Raw genomic sequence first — 17,519 nt, 5'->3', positions numbered from 1 at the left:
TAAAAACATTAATGTAATTTTTTCAAAGATTCCTTCTTTTATATAAAATTGCTAAGCCGATGCACTAATTTGTCACTGAAGACATTCATACTAAAGTTAGAACCAAAGCCATATAGAGGTGTTTTCACCAGTGACCATTTAGATCATGCTGTGTAAAAACACAATAGAAGTGTTAAAGGGTAATAAAAACAAATAGAAACATGTGAGCAATATACAGATTAACTGCTTTTTCAGTCTTTGGAATAAGTAAAATACTAAATTCTGGTAACTCTGTACGTGCAACATTAGATGGGAAGAGCAAAATTAGGCCTCTTTCTTGGCCATCTTTGAAATGAGCACCAGCAATCTTTTCCACAGTGAAATGAGGCCTGACTTTTCTGAGTGCATTATAGGTCAGGGAGTTGTACAGAGCCCGGGGTCTCTGGTTAGTGTTAAGAGTTTAACGTGAGATTTCTGATGTCTGATTTCACTCAACAGACCAGCTGCTACTCTCTATTTCAGAATACCTTGCAGTGATGCCTTGCAGAAATGCCTGTGGGGGAACAGCTGAGGAACACACTTCTAAATTGAAACAATCATAAATTATCAACTCACTTAACCTATACTGCATATTCAATACTGTATGTTTGATAATATTAAGGGCATCATCGAAATGATTCAGCCCCAAAGAAAGGAAGAACAACTCATGTTACTTTATCGTCCTAAGCCAAATGATTTCCACATTTCAAAATCTGTGCCAACTAAATCACCGCAGACAATCATAATAATACGAGAGAATGAAACTTCATTAACCAACAATCCATGATCCATTCCATTATCACTTACCTCAAACAAGTGTAATGTCTTCAAAATTCAGTGTTCTCTCCTATAAATGTGAAAATCCTTAAAACTTTAGCAGGTTCAAATAACTTTCACTTGATCTAATGCAGAGTGTACAACGAACTGAGCACAAACTAACAACAGCTTCCAAATGAACAACTCACAAATATACAGTGGTGGACAAAATTCAAGACTGTTTTACTTTTAAAAGACGCACTCTAAGGCAGGAATTTTATATGGTATAAATAGTATTTAACCACCAAAAATGTGTGCAACCAAGCAACATACTCGCACCACCCACAAATCTTTCAGTGAAAAAAACAAATAGTAAATAAAATATGTCTGTGAAAAGGCTTAGCCAAATTTGAAGCCCTTAAGTGAAAAATAAAAACCTTCTTTGGCATATTTCCACTGCTCTGCTGTACGTTTCTGAAAGCACATCTACAGGTGCTGCCCTCTTCAAAAGATAAAGTGCGTTAAGAAAAAAAGTACACAATCCACAAAGCATTTAACTAATTCAAATATCTTCTTGAACTCAAATTACAAGACTGTCACACAAGAGAAAACCTTCGTGGTTCATTTTCACTGGTTGTGCTTTTTGAGATGCAAGGCCAGCAGGGTACTCAAGATATCAAAGCAATGTTGTGACCTGCTATTATGTTAGGTTCCAAAGACAGTCGTCTCACATCCGCTGATCAACTAGGAACAACAGTGAAGAAAAGTGAATCAGATATGCTCTTCACTCCTCTGAAAATTATACTCTTATTTAAGCACAAACTGTGGCCTTAACACCATCCAGAAATATAGATGTGGAAATAGATTAATTTCACTGGAAGGTATTTTGCATTCATAATAACAGCATTAAGGTTAATGGATAGATTTACTTTCCCAATACTTTCCCAGTATTTCCTGGAGGCAGTATTTGTTTTTTTTTGGGTTTTTTTTAAAAGGAAAAGATTTTGAAAGAAGACATGCTTATAAATGAATGGTATCACAAGGATATTACTGTGTTAGTTTAAATTGAAAAAGTGAATGTTTCATGGATCAGGTGATGGTAAGACTGAATATCGTAACAATTAGCTCATTATCCAGATTGCTTGTTGGATTATTTTTTCATGCTGTAGGCTTTGTCTTCTACACAGATTTGAGTACCGCCTGAGTCATAATTGAAACACAAATAGGTGCACAGATGGGATACAGATGGGACAAGGCTCTTATGATGGAATAATCCTTGAAATAATGCTTGAGGTTCACATACATTTTTCCTCTCAGATTCAATTCAAGTCAGTTTATTCAAATAGCACCAAATCACAACAAACGTCATCTCAAGGCACTTCAACGTAATATTGACTATATGTAATACTGACTAATTTTCCTCAATAAACAAACAAACAAGAACAAGCTTGTGTCCCAAGTCAGGTTTCCTTTATCTACTTTTAGGACGTAACATTAACCCTAAATTCTTAAACCCAACCCTGTGAAAATCTGGCGATATTTGAGGACATATATAGTAAATTTCAAGGCACCACCACTGAGGCTCTTCTTTTTCTCTAATTTTTCCCACATTTGTAGGAGTGGAAATCTGTCCAAACAGTTTCCAGGTTTTACACAAAGCAAGGAACACATTTAATAGAATAGAAAAATACTTTATTCATAATGATTGTTATATCTAAGATTATTCTTATAACGATTGCTTCCAAAAGCAGTGCTTGTTAGTATCAGTGAAAGCTGTGTGTCAGTAACACAAAACTGCCCCACAAAGTTAATATAACAGCGACAAAAGCCCCGACCTGCCTTAAGGTTGTACAATATTGGTCTAATTGCTCACCTCTGGTTCCCTCTTCCTCCATCTCCAGGCCTAGAGTATTAATAGACGGGTAGGTCTCCTCCTCTTGGCTAGGGGTTGTTCCAAGTGGGAAACTGACCGGACGAGAGTTGGTAACCGAGCTGGATGGTCGGGAGCTGGCACAGTTCTGTAAGGAATCAAATGGCATTGTCATCTGGTATCAAGAGCAGGTTCCCTGGTACTACTACTTATCCAGTTTTGCTTTCATCTCAAGGGTTATCTGCTTCAGGAATTTATCTTCTGGATCAGTTCTAGATGTTTTAAATTGATTTCCAAGTGTAATGTATTTTACTGTGATTACTTATAGTCACAGTTAGAAATAAATATTACATTTATGTCATGGATTATTTATTGTTGCCTACTTTTATGTTGTTTCTGTGATTCCTGAGCAGCTGATGTATGAATTCAATTTAGAGTTCCTTGTTTCACACAGGCATCTTCCAGGCAGATCAAAATAAACATCAGTCACATAAAATCCACTTGTTTGCACGAGTCACAGAAGAGGGGGGGCTCCTGGGCCTCCTATTTATGCCTATCAGGCAGAAATACTCTATATGGAAAATGCTCAGGGTTCGCTATTTTGGCTTTGTGTATTGTTGATATTCATCTCAAATGCATTTGACACAAACACAAGTGGAAACTGACAAATACAGTCACAGCATCATGTCATTGTAAATCTTTCCAGTTGCCAATCCATCCAAACAACATCAAAAGTTATTCTATTTTGTCTTTTGTCAAGAAAGCCAAAGTGCAACTAACAAATATAAACTATCGTTTGTTCAAAAGTGAAAATCAAATTCCTGTGCTATCATTGTTTTTTTGTTTTTATTTCAGCTTATCCCTACATGTAGCTGCTTATATCTTGTCAAAATGTGAATTAAGATCAAAAAAACTAATCTGCTTTCAATTTATATCTATATTTCAGGGGTGTCAGGGGCATGAAGTACTGAGAGAGAAGGGGAGGGGGTTTATTTGGGTCCAGCAACTGACAGCTTTATTTCACAAAGCAATCTGGCTGTGTGTGTACAAGCAGGAGGTCAGGGTGGGTCAAGAGGTGTGGGGTATCAAACGGGCCGGCATTACTGCTCAAAGGAGCTATGTGTGTCTGTGTGGGTGTGTGTGTATACATATATAACCATAAGCCCTGGAGGTGAAAAAAAAAAAGCTGTGTGTAAGACCCAGCTAGTATAAAGAGCTACAGCAAGGGAGAAAAGGTCTGAAGAGGTCAATGGTAGTGTGGTATTAAAGACGGCAGAGTCTGTAATCAGGTTTGGTGGAATTTATATTGGATGGTTTCAGGCTCCTAGTGTCATCACACCATACGAAGAGCAATGTGCAAGTAATGTAATTGCTTGCATAAATTGTTATTTTTTTCCCTTTCTGTTTGTGTACTTTTTAGTAAACAAGAGTGAGAAAGTTCTAAGAAAATAGAATAACTAACATGTCAATGACGTGGGAGCATTGGCCAACATGTCTTGATCTTGGTTACCTATCAAAAATAATGATAAACTAATGAAGGGGATATCAAAAATGATTATTTCTATTCAAATTACAACTCTAAATCCTGAAATTGAAGTTGGAGTGGATTATCCCATTGGAATAAATCTTCCCTGGTACATAATATGACATATAAATCTTTTATATCAGACAAGTGCAATTTGTCTTTAAATTATCTAAAATGTGGTAACACCGTGAAAGTATCTTGACCCAGAAACGCACAATACCTAATCCTATGTTTTACAACAAGGGGATATATAGGGGCATGTGCGGTCATCTAGAGCCAAATGTCTCCCATCTAACCAAAGGACAGGTAGATACAGTATTTCAAGCAGGATTTATGGCACAAAACAACATTAGCTAAAAACCGTCAGGCAGCTAAAAAACGCTTTCTGGTAGCGGAACCTGGCAAGATTGGAAAATTGCCACGAGTGTGGAGAGGAAGCAGTAAAAATGACGCTAGATGGGGGTTCCTCACTGATAACATGAGCAGCCAATATATCAGATTGCACCTGGTGGCAAGCCCCCTCCGCAACCCACACACCGATACACACACACTTGTTTATTTTTTTATTTGATTTCCAGCGAAACTCACAGTGTCCATCTCAGGGTGGGGACGGTCAAAGGGAAGTAGAAGGGCCACGCTGAATTTTAAAAATCAATCTCCTGTTCAGAAATGACTCCATGACTGAGGGGGGGTTAAAGTACATATGTGTGGGTCAGGGTACGTAGGGAGGGGCAGGACAAAGTATTGCTGGCCATTAAGCGTGACAGACCAACCTGACGAGATGCATTTTGTGCATGTCCACGTGATTGAGGATGCACTTGCTAGACAGTCTGGGTAACAGAGGGTGGAGTGATGAGTGGGTGTTTTTCATGGTGCTAAGGTTTATAATTGTATGTGTGTGTGGTAGGTGCATGTTTGTGTGTGCTAGACTTTTAAGTACTTTTAAATTGCATTGCGTAGGCTATAATCTTCCTGTAGATACACACAAATATTTGCACACAAACACACACTTGCAGCAGCCCACAGTCTGAGCCAAACAGCAGCGTCCAACAAGGCATAAATACTGGCTTGACACTTTAATGTCAGGGGACGGCTTGTCCTGGATTAGAAACTTGTAACCCACTGTAGAGCTTGACATTGCCAGGATGAAGGTTCTGCAATAGGCAGAGGGAAAGAGGGGGTAGGGGTGGAAGTACTGGCGGGGCTATTATGGAGGGTCTATATTTGATGTATAAGGGCATCTAACATGGACTGTCGACTAGTCAGAGACTATCAGATCTTGAGAGCAGCTTTGTGGCCAACTTTCGTAGGCACTGTTGGAGTAGTAACTTTTTTCTCCCATGAGAAGCAAAATCTGTAAGGAAAATTGTGTTGGTCTCAACAGTGTTTTACACACACAAACACAGGCATATGAAGGCCAACATACAGAAAAATTAAGTGCTTTTCTCCTCTCTTTGATCCTGTTGACTGTGCTCCGAACCTGGAAGAAAGGGAGAAAAAGATAAGTACATGTGTAACACACTCTTAAAGGGAGCTAAAACAAAACGTATTTCACGGCAAATATCTGCAAGTGTACATATAAAGAACCAGTAATGCAATGTGGAGGGGAAATAAATAACTTCCTTTGAAAGTTCTTTAGCAGAAATTGATGTGCAGTAACTGGGACAGCGTACGTCTATGTGTGTGCATGTGTGTGTGTGTGTGAGAGAGAGAGAGAGAGAGAGAGAGAGAGAGAGAGAGAGAGAGAGAGAGAAAGAGAGGGTGTTCCAGTATGTCCCAGTGGCTAATGGGACTTGAAAGTGACACATAGAGCTAGCAAACTAAGAAGACGACTTCAAGCTATCATCTGTCAACACAGAGCACCGGGTCCAACAAATGGAGCTATTGGAGGAGAAGGGACCGCCCTAGCAGAACAGATTACATTTTTACACTTGAGATGAAACGATGTACCTCACACTTTTTATTTAACACATACAACACCAGACAAAAGTCTCATTAATGTAAGAGATATAAAGTACAGTGCATACAATGTCAGTATCTAGATTTAACACTCAATTTTAATTGGTACGTTACCTTTTCCATATAGTTAAATCTTTGGAAAAATATTACATTTATTGCAAATTTTGAAAAAATTTATTATGTAATGGCCTACCTACTTTTTGTAAAAATGTAAAAGTTCATATAAATGTAATGTCATCCTTACAGAATAGTCCTAATCGAGGTGACTTTGAATAATGTTCAACTGGTATATTAAAAGAGTGTTAAAATGTGGTTTTCAATTGACTTTTTTTTAAATTGTTGAATAATTGATCAACTCAGTGGATGTTCAATGTGTAATTGTACAGTTAGTATCATGAAAAAGGAGGATTATTAATCCAACAGTTTATTTATTCTTTCTTTTAATACCTTCAAACAACAATACAGGCAACTGTAAGATCAGTGATTACAGGTCCCTCAATCAAAGGCTAATTAAGCATTTAACATTTACATCTAACATGATAAGAAACAAATTTTGAAATTTTTAAGATTCATCCTATCCCTTCAACAAATATGTGTATATATATATATATATATATATATATATGTATGTATGTATGTATATACATATAAATTGCAATTATATTCCTAACAATTTCATGTTGGAAAAAAAAAATCATAATAATAACTATGGGATAATTTACATTACTAGCTCTTTGTTATAAAAAACATGAGCAGTACTTGTAAAAACAAACTCTATGTCAGGATACAGTTTCCTTATGTAGGCTAGAGTCCTCCGTGAAATGCTTTTGGCACTTTGAGGTCTGTCTGTATGTGAGCATGTGTGTGTGTGTTTATGTCTGTGCATTTGCTTGCACACATTGCCAGCACTAAACTGTAAATTTGTAGCAGCTGGGCACTCATCACTGTAGCCCGGCCCAGCCCGACCCACAACGTTTGTGAATATGCATTATGGCTTATGGCTTCATTAAGTCACACTGTGTTATAAATTATGACACCACATCAAACACACACACACACACACATTCTCAGAGCCAGCATGTGTACACAGCGGATGGTTTGCATACATACCACTGTTGAAGGGGTACATAATGAAGAGAGCCCAAGCCTTTTGACAGCACAGAATCAACAGTGCCAACATCATGTTTCCTAAACCCTTTCATTATTTCTGACAACATCCTAAGAGGGCCTTCAACACTGTACAGATGTTGGCGAAACAACATTGTATAGCATTTAAAGGGGGAAAATAAGACTTGGGGATTTAACTGATATCAAACGCAGAAGGCATGCTGAGGCAATTACATGACACAACTTAATTAATCATTTGACAATGAGGGGAAGGGTATTGTTTTAGATGATCGTTATGCGTTTAAGGGGTTTTGCGCTTACTCAAGGTTTCAAAATGATGCAAAGCATCGTTCCCCATGCAAATAGCCGCAAAGCGATTACCATATAAAAGCAGAGCGCCCCAACAACACCTGCCAACATCCTTGGAGTTGATAGAAATAAAAGGTCATCAAAGCGTGGGATTACAAGGTGACCACCAAGGAAAAGCTAATTGCAGTGAATAATGGGAAGCTGGTGTCAGGTAATTAGCAATTAAAACGTTGCGTTTTGAGTGTAATTGCGGCAGACGCAATCTTTCCTCCACGCCACATTTTGCAATTATTCAGCATGAAAACCAGCACTATGAATGGAGCATATTCTAACTTTAAGGCATTAGTTAATTCACTACCCTTCTTTTGCATATCAAAGAACAATTTTTCACAAGTCAGATGGGTAAATACTAATTTGTTCTACCAGTAAGAACTATCAGCAAAGTTCTGACACAGAGCAGTGCTATACTTTTCAGCATAGCTGCCATGTGTCAGATCAGCTGTGAGTTACATTACATGTCGAAACACACTGCTGACAACAGCTGCGAAATTAAACATAACGCCACAGCAGAGTATATTCTTTCCATAGCAATCTCTCAGTCAATAATACTGTTTTTATGCCAGAAATGTCCCTCCACCACTGGAATAACTGTTCACTCACACTGGTTTGTGAACACGGTGGTGAACTAATGTGTCTGTTATGACATAAAAGTGGAGGTTATGACATCCACCTATTAAAGCTGGCTATCTTGAATGATACAGACAGAACATGCCTTTCATTGTCTCTCTTTGTATTGTCATTGACACCCTGATTAGAGACAAATAGTAAATAAATGTTTTGACAGCTTTCACTCAGACTTTCTATTCTTTTTTCTTTTCTTTTTTTTTTTTTTATGGAGGCTAATCTTTAAATTCACCAGTTCTGTGTGAAAAGGTTAAAGATGCAAAAAGACAGACAAGCAGGGTGAGACCCAACAAAAGTAGTCTCTTCTAAACGTAATAGAGGTTCAGACGAAACATGTTTAGATGTGAATAACGGCAACATTAGAGACATTTTTTTCCTCGTCTTAACCCACATATATTGTCCTTTTAAAAACCAGAACATGAACACAAGCTGCTCACAAACTATGAGAATCTCAGGGTCAAGGGCAACTTGAGTGTAAGGAAATTAATTCCAAAGCACCAAAAAAGCCACTTAAGTAAGAATGCAGTGTTGATTTATTTTACAGTGCGAAGGGTCGGGTTGGGTCAGCCCCCCCCCCCTGCCTCTGCATTGTTAGTGCAGTGCCTATGACTCAGGGTCAGCTATTCATTCTCTGGAGAAGACTTGAATGACAGAATCTGAAATCAAAAAAGGGCAGGAAATCCAAACATTAGATGAGAGATGCATACATTCTTGGATGGTCAGATGGACGGAAGAGATAAAGAAGTGAAGTTAGATAAGACATTGAAAGAAGGAGGTGGAGGGCCCATGTAATGATGCTCATTGACCTTGTATAATCAGACAAAGCAACACAGAAGGTAAATGAAAATATGTGGTATGCTTGTATTTATCAGAACTGAAAGAAACTGCGATTAATTTCAGCCAAAGACAAAAAAACAGCGTTTGTTAGCGTTTACAAACGCTGGACTGCACTGCCATTCAAATGTTCTTTCTCTGTGCGTGATGTGATACTAACTTGAAATCATACTCCTGCCGTGGCATTACATTTTCATTTGAGGTTTCAGTCAAATCAGATCTTGTATTCTTAACTGTGCGATAATGCAGGTCAAGTTTCCCTTTAACGTTTGCGATGGAAGGTGTCTAAAAATGTGAAATCGACCAGAGGTTTAGAAAAAGTGTTCAAATCCAGTACCACCTATGCACATCTGAAATTACCCTCAGCTACATCGACTACGAGCCACATTTGACTAAGAATCATTTTCACGACTTGAGCCTCATCCATTCAATCAGATTCTCTGTCTCTGCACTCACTTGCCCACTCTCCAACCTGCACAGCGATGGTGCATTTAAATGGTAATAACACAGCATCTCGATATGATTCTTTTTCACTCCTCATTACATATAGTTTGTTGCATATTGTTTTTCTTCTTTTGTCCTATAGTGGTTACTACTGCTTGGCACTCTGCAAAACCCTGGCCAGTAGCTTTGTCAGGATGCTAAATGGAGGGCCGTGAGTTTAAAAACTTAAAGAGGCAGTGAAATATTAGCCAATGTGGGTGAGGAATGAGTGGCTGAGAACCGCGGCGTGTCAGTGTTAAATGGTCGGACTCGGATGCATATAAGTTAGTCCAAGCATGAAGGGCAGTGGGATGCTCGCGTGGAAACGATGTCCCCTCCCTCTACTCATCCACAGACACACATTCACACATACATACACACTCTGTCACACCCCACCCACACAGCTTTTAAGCAAGGAGCCCATCTGAAACTTGTCATTTCTCTCATTCACTCCGACAACCTTGAGACACAATGCAGACTTACCTCTGTGTTGTACACCCCATATATCAGAAAGATGAACAGGCCCTGGAAACACAGAAAAAGAAAGAGAGAAAGAAAGCGAGAGAAAGAAGAGGAGGACAAAGTTGTAAATGTTGTTTTCTCACTTACATCTTTCCTAAAAAAAAAAAAAAAAAAACAAGGGGAAAAACGTAATGTTGAGCACAATGTACAGGTGAAGCAGATTTGCTGCCTCTCCCAGCAACACAAAGCTGGAACAGACTGCAGCAAAAAGTGATGAGAGATGAAGTAGGACAACTTTTCCAAACTGGGACACGACTGTAAGGCTCAGCTTGCATTTGTTTCGTCTACAACACTTCTGCTCCTCATTTCAGACAGCACTAAGCCATCAAAGGCTCAAACCCAAGGTTCCACACAGCTTTATTGAAATAGAAAATCTCATGTGCATGTGTTCAGTTTGTGTTCTTTGGCACTTAAAAATACATATATATGTTCAAGTACCAACAACACAAACTATATATGCAAACATACAGCCTACATATTCATAAACATACGCAACAGACACAAATAAAAATATAATAAGAATGAACATATATATTTATATATAAACACAGACACACAAAGAGAGCAACCTATGTCAGACAAGACTATTAAGGAAAACTATTGGAGGAAAGCAGAGAAAGAGAGAGACAGAGGGAGCATAATGAAAAAAATGACACATAAAAGAAGATATTTCATGTTCACAAAACTCACGGCTAGTACCCAGGGCCCAAGAATGCCATGCCCTTGGACACATAAAGGCTGCACTTTTGGTCACAGAAAACAGCTATTTTTCATTCAAATCCATTGTGGCATCCACTGAATGTACAAACTGTGCATTCGCCTTCGGACCCGAATGAAATCCTGTAACCTCAATGGAAACAGTGAGAACAACATCCTCAGAGCACTGATTGAATTGTGCCACTAAAGATGTACTGAAAAATGAAAAGGCACTTAAAATCTCATAAATTTCAAGGCTGATAGACACAGCAGATGCTTTGATAAGAAAACTGCACATCAGTGTGGGACTAACACAGACGCAAAGGCACACAGACAAAAAAGTAAAAGTAAAATAGTACATCTCTCTTCTTTCACTGCCAAGTGTTTGTGATGTTACAATTTTAAACGGGGGTAAGAACACGTCCTGAAGACAGGCAGGCAAAACCTGGTCTAAACATCAATCAAGTTGAGTTTGGAGCATCCAATTTTTACCAGAGGGAGATATCGATGCATCACCATTGACAACATGATTTGGGAACCCATCCAGAGTAACAGGGCGTCAATGATGACCTCTAGCCCAAGCTACTGCCCATTCACCTCCTGCTGGCCACTGTTGTCCCAGAGGGATTGAATTGCCCTGTCTGTCACGCTGTCAGGTGACAACTCAGGACATCCATCCTCTCAAAACTGACAATTTCACTGGCCTCTGACATGTTAAAGACAAAAGATACGACAGGAGCTCTAAAGGGGGATCTCTAAGACAAGCATTTTTATCTCTAAACTTTTAATTACCGGTAATGTTGGCAAGAACTTTACACAGCACAGACTGTGGTTGAATTGTACAATATTTACTGTGGTACTTTGCCAATATCACTGACTGAACATTTATCTTCATCCCCAATTTGACACAGCAAGTCACATGACGAGAAACTGTTGCATGTGATCAGTTTATATAGTAGCAGTTACCATGTAGCAAAATATTTTCCGGCGAAGGCTACATAGCCTTTTCTAGAAGCCAAAAAAATCAAGAAAGAAGTTTGTGATGTGAGAATGTCAAATTATCTTTATTATAATCACATCTCATTCAATTATTCAAAACTGAGAGGATGTCTGAATACTTGTATAGGCCAACAATGCCATAGGCTTTTGAGAAAGCTTTAACAAGAGGTGAAACAGGCCGACTGTAATACTGTAGTTGGTCGATTGATGCAGAGTGTCTTAATGTTAGAATTATTATGCATGCTGTAAACTACCAAAAATTAATTTAATGAAAGTTGGTTGAGAGTTGAAGCATGGTTAAAGGAAAAAAAAACATTTAATACTGCTCCAGATAAGGACCATTTTTGCTAAAACTGCTAAATACAGCATTGCCACCGGTGCAAGGTGTGCTTTCGGAGAAATATTTTTATTGAGTTGGAGCAATTGAAAAATTTACAGTCACAGAAAACGACTTGAAATCCGCAATGAATTTAAACTCAAACCAACTTTCCATCTCCATTCCGTATATCATTTATGTAAATTCTTCTGTGTAAAATATGAAAGCAACAAACAAAACACATAGAACAGAGGATAAGAAGAAAAATGAAGATCATAACAATAACTGTGCTTAAAATGCCTACAGATACATGGCAGTGAGTAATCAAAGCCCCTGGCTGGTTCAAGCAATATGGATGTAAACGCAAAGCAAGTTATGGCCCCTTTTGTCCTAAATGTTAGTGGTCAGTATCTACAACCCAAAGTTTGATGTCTGGACGTTGTTTTTTTTTTGTTTATTCTAGTGTGTGTACTATTGGAGGCTATTTGAAGTCTTTTCAGTTTAGCCTGTCTGCTATACATGAAAATTCTAATGTGTAAGAAAAATGTTCCCAGTGTGTAGAAGTGTGGTGTAATCACATACTCATTCACACACCGACACACAAACAAGGGTACACAACAATATGCATGCAATAACAGTGGGTGGTTAATCTGCAACACATACTCTATTGTATTGCATTAGAATTGCAATTTTCAACTTATTGTTGCAATTTGATTATCATGTTTTTGATCATTCCTCTTATTTGTAATTAATCTTTTGTTGTGCAGTGAACAAAGTGGGGAGAACAGACAGAGCATATTAGGAAAAATGATCTATTAAAATCTAATTTAGTTAAAAAATAAGTGGCAGTACAACAATATAGATGAATTGTTTAAAATGTTAATTCATTAATTTCATCACTAAAAACAAACACGAAAGAAAATGGGGCGCGGTATTTAAATTCAAGAGTGCCTTTCTAAACTCAGTCTTGTTTCGTTTGAACTCAGCGGAAGATGCTACAAATTTATGCACAGAATGAACACAGTTGCTTTCAAAGTATTACTATACTGTACATCAAACAGGGGAGCATAAATTAATTTGCATAGCACTAATTAGGGAACAATTGTATGTTTAAAAAGTTAAAGCTAACAAACACTAGGTTTGACCAAAAACATTGTGACCCCAGAGAGATGTACTCGGCTGCTAAGCAAAACAGAAAACAGTGCTTGTTTAAATCAGCAAATGATCATAACCAAGAGCTTTGACTGAGAGGGCAGAAAGAACGAATCAAAATCAAGAGATTGATTTACTTTTAAGAACTCTAAGTCAAGTCAATTAAGTCAACGTATGCTGTGCTTCTAACCCTGATACTGTTCACCGCTGGATGCTTGTGCTGTTGACAACTTCTTTTTGGAAGTTATTTCTCTGCTGTCCTTGTAACTCAGTTTGCGTAAAAGCATCAACTGAGTGCACCAAATGTTTACGGTGATCCATTTACCACAAGTAACATTTATATTAAAAGCATTATTACAGAGTTTATGCCTGTACTTTGTAAGTGAAAACGCTGCACCTCTTCCACAATGAACAAAAGCAAAAGACCTTTGGCAAATGAAGATGGTTTCATCGTCTACCCACATGTATTTAGACAAGCGAGTCATTAGATAAAAATGCAGATTTAATCTTTTTTTTAACTGAATCCAGTTCAATGCAGTTATATTCTATGAGGATACAAAATGAATGAAGATGTATGGGTTGAGAGTTTAGCTGAAAGATAATAGTCTCAAAATACAAAGCCAACAGGAACACATCTGTGACCTTTTGATTATTGTTACAATCCTTAGCTGCTACCTTAGGTACAACATAATGGACTGTATGTAATACAAAAAAAAAGTAATCACAGTTTTTGTAGATTCTTCTAAAGCACAATGCCACTAAGCAATTTCAGCTTGAATCAATGCATAACACATGCCTAAATGGTGCAGAGCCAACTAGAGTAAAATCTAGTTGAATTTGTTTAAAAGGTTTTGAGACATTTAGACCACGATTACCAGCTATCTCCACAACTACGATTTCAGTTGGGAAGAAACAACACCACAATATAATCATTGTGGCGTGAACAAACTCCTGCCCTTAGAATTACCAACAACACTGAGCAACTTGACTGAAACTTATATGAATGGGATAAATGTGGTTCTTGTTTTAAAATATAGACATCCGGTTTTGCTGGTCTTTGTATACGGAATAGATGTTTTTGTTCAGTTAATTGCAGTCTTTTCTCAGTCAAATAAATGCTCAATCAAATGTCATTATTCATAGTAACCTGCTGAGGTTCAATACTTAAAGATTTCTAAAGCATTTTCATAACATTCAATTATATTATAATTTGGTCTAAAACTGAATAATAATGCTACACAATCCTGGTATTTGTGGTTAAACAGGTGATATTAAAATGACTTCTGTTTCTGTACATAAAACATCTGGCAATAGTTTAAATCGAAGAGGTCTTTTCATACCTTTAACATATCTATGCCACAAAGAAAAAGCTATTTATTTAAGCAAATTGCAGAATATCTTCATGCATCTCTTATATTCATAGTTCTTTGTGTGATACATAAATGATGTGATTGTCAAAAAGTGGTCAATATGTTGCTGGAAATTGAAATTCTGGTTGGGAGTCACAGTGGTAAAGGAGCCCCAAATATAACCTACAGTTGTACCTGCCTGAAGACAGTTCCATGAGAAACACTGCATCTGTTTTGTTTCAAACATGCAAACCCTGACACAGTTCACAGTCCATACACTTTTCTGTGCTACAAATGATTACAAATTCTCAGTGAACAACACCTTTATATTTCCCCCCTCTCTCACCTTTCAGCACCCGTATTTCTCATCTCCATCAACCTCCCCAATTGTGTGGAGTTGGAGAGCAGAGCCCGGGTGGGTAAAAATCTCAGAAAACAGCAAGTTTATGACATTGTCCTTGAGAAACAAATTTCCAATGTACAGATATGAAAACTATGATTAAGGGGGAAGGGCAGTATCTTGGCAAGGAGAAAGGGACTGACGGGGCAGCTTTTTCTTTCTTGCTGAAATAAATTGCTTCTGTCAACTTAGTGCTCCCTTTTATAAAAGAACCAGGTAAAACGTTAACATAAGTGAACATGACAAGAGACAAGAGTTATTTTTGTCAAATATCAGCCTCTGCTTGTTTTTTAAAGAAAGAAATGGATTATAGTAGCGATCAGGACCTAAGTAAATGACATTTTCTCATCAACTGGTTCACATCCTGAATATTATTTTCATTTAGTAGAACAAAATGGTTTGCCATAATGCACATACAGAGTTGTTCATGAGGGTAAAGTCAGTCTTAAACACAAAAAGTGACACATTAGAGTTGTTAGAAATGTCTGCTTTGTTACTGCTTTGAATAAGTTGAGTTGTTTTAATGGAGGAACCCTGAAGAAGAGGAATTTCCTGTATTGGTGTTGCACAAAGTAAAGTTTTGGCAACTTTAGCACGTTTCCATATTACAGTTTTATCTCAAAATAAATATGAACTCAGACTTCTTTGATAAATTAAATAACAGTATTTGATTACCTTTTACAAAGACCACATTTCCATGCAGTGAGAACACGTGGCGCTAGCATTGCTCAATGTGAATAATAACTTCTACTTTTTTCTAAACTAACTAACATCAAAAAGAAAAAAAAGACAGTTTTCAATCAGACCAACCTCTTTCTCTTAGGCAACTAAGGACCACAACTTTTACATCTTTCTAAAGAATTCCAGGCTTCGGTGTCACCCAGTGCCAAAAATGAGAGCTATTTGAACAAGTTGGACTTGCTGTCAAATATCCTCGCCTAAATTCAAACACACAGAGACACTTTTCACAAATAGAGCTATCTGCATCTACACTTGGCAAAATCACGGAGGAAAAATTCAGCCCTCACACCTGGTAATCATTAAGGAAATGAGAGACAGAAGAGGTTAAAACGCTGTGATGGGGGAAAAGAAAAGAAATTCACACTTCTGCGCTGGGACTTGCTAATGTCTCTGACCCCTCCACGCATAAACAGTTTAATTAACATGTATACATAACTTTCACTTTAACTGCTCATGGCATGTCAAATCAAAGTGTCTGTCAAAGCTGTGAAATAGAGAGTTGATACTTTGCAGGTCCTCAGTTCAAATCCACCTCTCTGTAACTGCTCCAGCTGGCCTTAGAAGTTGGCAGGAAGACTTGAGGGCAGTGAGATATGCAGGTACACAGGCAGCCTGCCATTCTGTCAGTGTTAAAGAGGTAAACACCTCCCAAAAAAAACTTTGCAACTTCCTTTTCTGCTTAAGCTGTGCAGTATAGATGGTCTAAGTGTAAAGTAAAATACAAACCTAACAGATCTTAGTGAATTCCAACAGGTTTTTAAAATCTGGGTGCTGCTGACATCAACAAACTTGAGATACACATCCAGATAAGTTCATGTTGCTTTTGGTATTCATGTACATCCAGACAAAATGATCCACTTATCTCCATACTCTGCAGTTGCATTTAGATCAATTAATACACTGAAGTTTGCTAACTAAAATAAGAACAAATTTCTTCTTTGGGGGTGTCTAATTTGAGTTTTACTTCTTACAACATCTAAACTGAAGAAGCTATTCACCCCATTCGGTTCTGCTCACCACGACACACCACACTGTGAACACTGTACGTGAGGGTGGGGCCAACATTTTCTTCCTGTTTCCACTCTATTGTACATTATTAAGGAAAGTGGATAAGTTATTCTTTGAGATGACCTATTAGGATTCCCTGTTTCTCAACCTTACACACATTCATTCACTTGGGCTGTCAAATTGAAAAGGGGACCCCCAAGCCAGAATGCCTCAACGGGGTATATAGCTACAGAGAGCTACAGAGAAATACTGAGAGTACACACACATACACATACACACACACACACACAGAAAGACGCACTGAGGCCAGGAGCAACACCAGTGCTGGCGTGTGATGGCTCAGGAGAGGAGGGAGAGTTATTAGCTTAGCCCTGAACCACCTACTTAATATAGGGGCCGGCGGTGATCGCTAACAGAGCCTGGCAGAGGTGACAGCTTTTGGCCCTGCTTGAGGAAATCCAATTGAAAAGCAGCCAAGGGGAACAACAAGCCCGAAACAGATGTTGCTCGCTACCACTGGTGCAACTTGGGTACACACAAGCCAGCGGCAACAAACTGCGATGGCACAGCTGACACACAAACATACACACAGTGGACAAAGAGGGTACAGCACACACATTCACCACCTAAATCTGTACAAAGTTGACATGCACAATATAGCAAAAGCAGCACAGACACAAATATGCACGTGTTGATTCTTGCTGCTGCTTCCATTTTCTGCAATGCATTTTTTTTTTTGTTTTATTTAAATGTTATTAATTCATTTTCCATCTGGGTTGTGTATCTCTGTT

General features: G+C 38.1%; 2 protein-coding genes across 2 annotated transcripts in view; one reads left to right on the top strand and one right to left on the bottom strand.

Annotated features, from left to right (window-relative positions):
- nr5a2 (nuclear receptor subfamily 5, group A, member 2) overlaps positions 1-17,519 on the top strand; it is a 220,539-nt gene that overhangs the window by 102,411 nt on the left and 100,609 nt on the right. The gene's annotated exons all lie outside the window — the stretch shown is intronic.
- LOC140311418 (adhesion G protein-coupled receptor D2) overlaps positions 1-17,519 on the bottom strand; it is an 81,654-nt gene that overhangs the window by 35,853 nt on the left and 28,282 nt on the right. Inside the window, exons 20-22 of the mRNA XM_072388789.1 lie at positions 10,029-10,070; positions 5,596-5,649; positions 2,648-2,792 (exon numbers count right to left, since the gene is read on the bottom strand). Of these exons, the coding sequence (XP_072244890.1) occupies positions 2,648-2,792; positions 5,596-5,649; positions 10,029-10,070 (241 nt within the window). The remainder of the gene's footprint in view (positions 1-2,647; positions 2,793-5,595; positions 5,650-10,028; positions 10,071-17,519) is intronic.

Source organism: Leuresthes tenuis, unplaced genomic scaffold (genome assembly GCF_036924035.1).
Source record: "Leuresthes tenuis unplaced genomic scaffold, fLeuTen1.0.hap1 SCAF_7, whole genome shotgun sequence".
Lineage (NCBI taxonomy): Eukaryota > Metazoa > Chordata > Actinopteri > Atheriniformes > Atherinopsidae > Leuresthes > Leuresthes tenuis.
The sequence above is the reverse complement of the archived record's forward strand: the minus strand, read 5'-3'. Positions and strand labels throughout refer to the sequence as shown.